At 47.5% G+C, this 3876-nt stretch overlaps 1 protein-coding gene across 1 annotated transcript; it reads left to right on the plus strand.

The window, feature by feature from the left end:
• The first annotated feature begins 13 nt into the window (after positions 1-13).
• On the plus strand, positions 14-3811 carry LOC113961932 (trypsin I-P1-like). Its single transcript, XM_027672637.1, has 5 exons — positions 14-565; positions 1241-1409; positions 2013-2266; positions 3034-3170; positions 3567-3811. Exons 1-5 carry the CDS (start codon positions 526-528, stop codon positions 3714-3716), a joined length of 750 nt encoding a protein of 249 aa, XP_027528438.1. The 5' UTR covers positions 14-525; the 3' UTR covers positions 3717-3811.
• The last annotated feature ends 65 nt before the right edge of the window (positions 3812-3876 follow it).

Here is a 3876-nt window from a genome sequence, read left to right on the forward strand (position 1 = left end):
AAAAACACACAGACACTATTCAAGGTAAGGGATAAACTTAACAAAGTTCACCAGTGGTTTGTCAGCTTTCCCCCGTCTCCCCAAATAAATGCATTGTATCTTTCTGTCCACTGCCTACAAAATTCAGCTTCTGGTGAAAATATGCATTTCTAAGAAAGACATCAGCAGCACAGAGGAATCTCAAAGGGGTTTGAGACTTCTTCTCAACAGGTGCTGAGTTTAAGAATGAGGCAGACAAACAACTATGCATCTGCCAAAGCCAAAATGTATTTTTAAATTGAAGGCTGCCCTCTGGAATAATTTAAAATAGCTCTCTGTCTTAAGAGAGGTTTATGATTAACAGATCTATTATTTGTACCTTCTACTAGGGCCTGTTAATGTCCACGTTTGGATCTTCAAATTTTCCACTGTGTACTTTTTGTCTGGGGAAAACCTTGGACTAGAGATAAGGCCATATCCAAAAATGTATTTCTAGCAGCTCAGGCGTCCAGTCAGCCTGTCTGGGCTTGAGGCTGAATCAAGACCATGAAGTGCCTGCTGTTTCTCGCCTTTGTTGGGGTGGCTGGTGAGTATATTTTTTACTTGTATTTCTGTAATGTAAAAGGAAGCTGATTTTCTGAGCAAAATGGCAAGGTAGCCTGTTGTGGAAAGCCACACCTCGTTTCAACTTGCAGAAGTTTTAAGGCAGAGGCCTGCAACTTCTGTCTTCTGTTCGCAATTGCTTGTGTCAAAACATGGGGAACGAACACCTTCTTAGGGGTTCCTGACCCAGCAACACAGGAATGTGTCCATAGCTCAAGAAAAAGACTCCCTCTCTCTTAAGAAACACACAGATAACAGTTCTGGCCCAGGAAGCCCCTAAAGCAGCTGTAACATTTTACACTCTAGGCAGGTGCTTGCTCCAAGGAAATGGCACCGCCGACTTGTTTTGTACTTTTGTGTTCAGTCCACTCTTGACCATTTCTGCAGACAGGATCCTGGGGAAGACACACCTTTCCTCCAATCCATCAAGCAAATTTCTATATTCTTCTGTTCACTCAGGGAGTAGCTGGACATGCTTTAGTTGTGGACTTGTGACACCCGACTAAGTCTGATCACCTTCTTGGAGGGTGCAGCAAGTGAATGTCCATTGCACTTGCTCACCACTGCTACCCTGAGTTTTATAGAAGCGCAACCTACAAGTGGGGTGTACAAGGTACCTTAGGCCAGGTGTTGACATGTGGCACTTCTTATCTCCCAGTTGCCTTCCCCACCATCGCTGAGGATGATGATGACAAGATCGTGGGAGGCTACACCTGTGCAGAGAACTCTGTTCCCTATCAGGTGTCCCTGAATTCCGGATATCACTTCTGTGGAGGTTCCCTCATCAGCAGCCAGTGGGTCCTGTCAGCTGCTCACTGCTACAAATAGTGAGTGGAAAAATTTACATTCTTCTCTAACCAAATTCTGTCTTCCAGCTCGCTTCTAGCAGCAATTCAGAGTTATGAGAGACAAATAGGAAAGTGGCCCTGTTCTGACCTGAGACAGCCAAGGGATGGGTGGCTCATTCAGGAAGATGGGCTGAGGCACCCAAAGGGGTTTTTCCTTCTGCAAATGTTTCTGTGAATGCAGAGCACTTTCTGAAATGGCAACGGAATAATTGAGAAACGAGTTATGGGCTATGATTTCTTGTCCATTGCATGAATCCAGCTAGAGCATGGTCACTGCAGAACAGGAAGAGGAATGAGGTCAGGCTGATGGAGGTTTGCCTTTTTCCAGAATGTTTGTATAAATTGCTGCAATATATTCCACTGCCATCTATACATAACCCTGCAGAAATCCACCACCCCTACTGGGAGTGGGTAAAGATCTCAGTGTGGATTCCCAGGGCTTATGCAGGACAAGAAAGATAATCCGCCCAAAAGAGCTACTGGGGCAGCGATGTTGAAGCAAGGGCATCAAGTGAGAGGGAGGTTTCTCTTAAGCTGTACAAGGGTAACAGAAAAGTACATGCCGTGCCTTCTCTTTTGCAGTCGCATCCAAGTGCAGCTTGGGAAAAATAACCTGGCCCTGACAGAGTCAACACAGCAGTTTATTAACTCGGCTAAAGTCATCCGCCACTCTGGCTACAGCGCCTATACCCTGGACAATGACATCATGCTCATCAAGCTTGCCACCCCAGCCCAGCTCAACAAATCTGTCCAAACGATTCCTCTGCCCACCAGCTGTGTGGCCACCGGCACCACTTGCCTGATCTCCGGCTGGGGCAACACACTCAGCAATGGCAGTGAGTACTCTGTGGGAATGTACAGCCCCCTGGGGGCCCGGGAGACTCTCGAAGACCTCACCATTAACTCCAAACAGGGCAGGGTAAAGCACAGAGAAGTGCTGTGCAACAGGGCTTTTGGAGTGATGGGTCAGGGGAGGACAGTAACCGTTTGACTGCAGTAATGGGAAGCCTTTGCAAGGTCCTTCCTCTCATTCTGTCTTATGAACATGGGATCACTGAAGCCACCCATGCACTGTTTACCAGCACGTTCACAGAGCCATTAATTTTGTGGCCCGGTGCTCTCAGCTGTGCCGTGCCAAGCACTAGCAATGTAACTAGTGTCAACAGAGTTGTCAGTTCTCTGAGAACAAGGGCAAAGTCTGGGACTGTGGATCTACAATTCCTCCTCTCTCTTACACCGGTGGATAGTGACTGATATCTAATCCACTGATGACATCTAAACCTGCACCAGAGGAGAGGATTGTTGTCCTGAGGCTCAGGCTGCTTCCAGCGTATGTGCCCCAAGAGTGGCTCCACACTTGCCAACTGATGATTTTCTAGGTACCAGAGAAATTAAGGTGGCTGCAGTGTAGAATGGTGGGCCCCTGGGTAGATTCTGTTCCATCTAAACAGAAGGAATCCATGCTGTGGTTACTGTTCAAATGAAGAAGGACAACTGCTGGAATAGGATGTCCAGTGACTACTTGTCTGTTAAAAAGGAACTTCTCTGGGCCATGAAAGGAACTCAGCAATGTCATCAACCATCTCTCCTTGTTTTCTTGTAGATTACTATCCAGACGATCTGCAGTGCCTGCAGGCTCCGGTGCTCTCTGCCACTGACTGCAAGAACGCCTACCCTGGGCAGATTACAGACAACATGATGTGTGTAGGATTCCTGGAGGGAGGAAAAGACTCCTGCCAGGTAAATCCTCTGCCTCTTCTGTCCCATTTGCTTCTCTCCTGCCTTTTCCCAGCCAAAGAGGCCTTCATGTCACACAGTCAGCTCTACTCACTGCCCCAGCACATCTGAATTTTTGAATGACAGCAGAGGTTTAGGGCACGCATATCTTAAGCATCTGACAAGGACCGCATCCAGCAAAACCAGGCAGTTTCTTCATCCTTAGCTGTGGTGCCCTTGAAGGTCAAGTCAGGCATGGTAGCATCAGGGGGAGAGCGCTAATCAGAAATGACCTTTGTAGAACTTCTGTGTAGAGTAAGCCTGACAGAGGTTCCTTAAATGTCAGGGATTTCAGGGAGCTCTGGCTCATTGCTCAGGCTGATGCCATTTGCTGACTATCCATATCCTTTGTGTGCACAGGGAGATTCCGGTGGTCCCGTGGTCTGCAATGGGGAGCTCCAGGGCATTGTTTCCTGGGGCATTGGATGTGCCCAGAAAGGCTACCCCGGAGTTTACACCAAGGTTTGCAATTACGTCTCCTGGATCCAATCCACTATGGCCGCCAACTGAGACACTCTCACTCAATCTGACCTGCTTTTTCTCATCATCCTTTCCTCTCTTTTGGGTCTGGATATACAAACACTATGAAAAATTAATAAAGACTTTCAGGCACCCCTACTTTGTGCACTGTTTCTCTGGGAACTTCCCTAGGCTGTGATAAGGGGGACAG

The sequence above is a fragment of the Neopelma chrysocephalum genome, unplaced genomic scaffold (assembly GCF_003984885.1).
Source record: "Neopelma chrysocephalum unplaced genomic scaffold, ASM398488v2 Primary Assembly neopelma1_97509, whole genome shotgun sequence".
Lineage (NCBI taxonomy): Eukaryota > Metazoa > Chordata > Aves > Passeriformes > Pipridae > Neopelma > Neopelma chrysocephalum.

What these genes read in the sequence shown, in the direction of transcription:
- LOC113961932 (XM_027672637.1), top strand. Translation starts at nt 526, where the DNA reads ATGAAGTGCCTGCTGTTTCTCGCCTTTGTTGGGGTGGCTG. An exon ending in GCTGCTCACTGCTACAAATA is followed by an intron (nt 1,410 to 2,012) that starts GTGAGTGGAAAA and finishes TCTCTTTTGCAG; the next exon opens with TCGCATCCAAGTGCAGCTTG. An exon ending in CAACACACTCAGCAATGGCA is followed by an intron (nt 2,267 to 3,033) that starts GTGAGTACTCTG and finishes GTTTTCTTGTAG; the next exon opens with ATTACTATCCAGACGATCTG.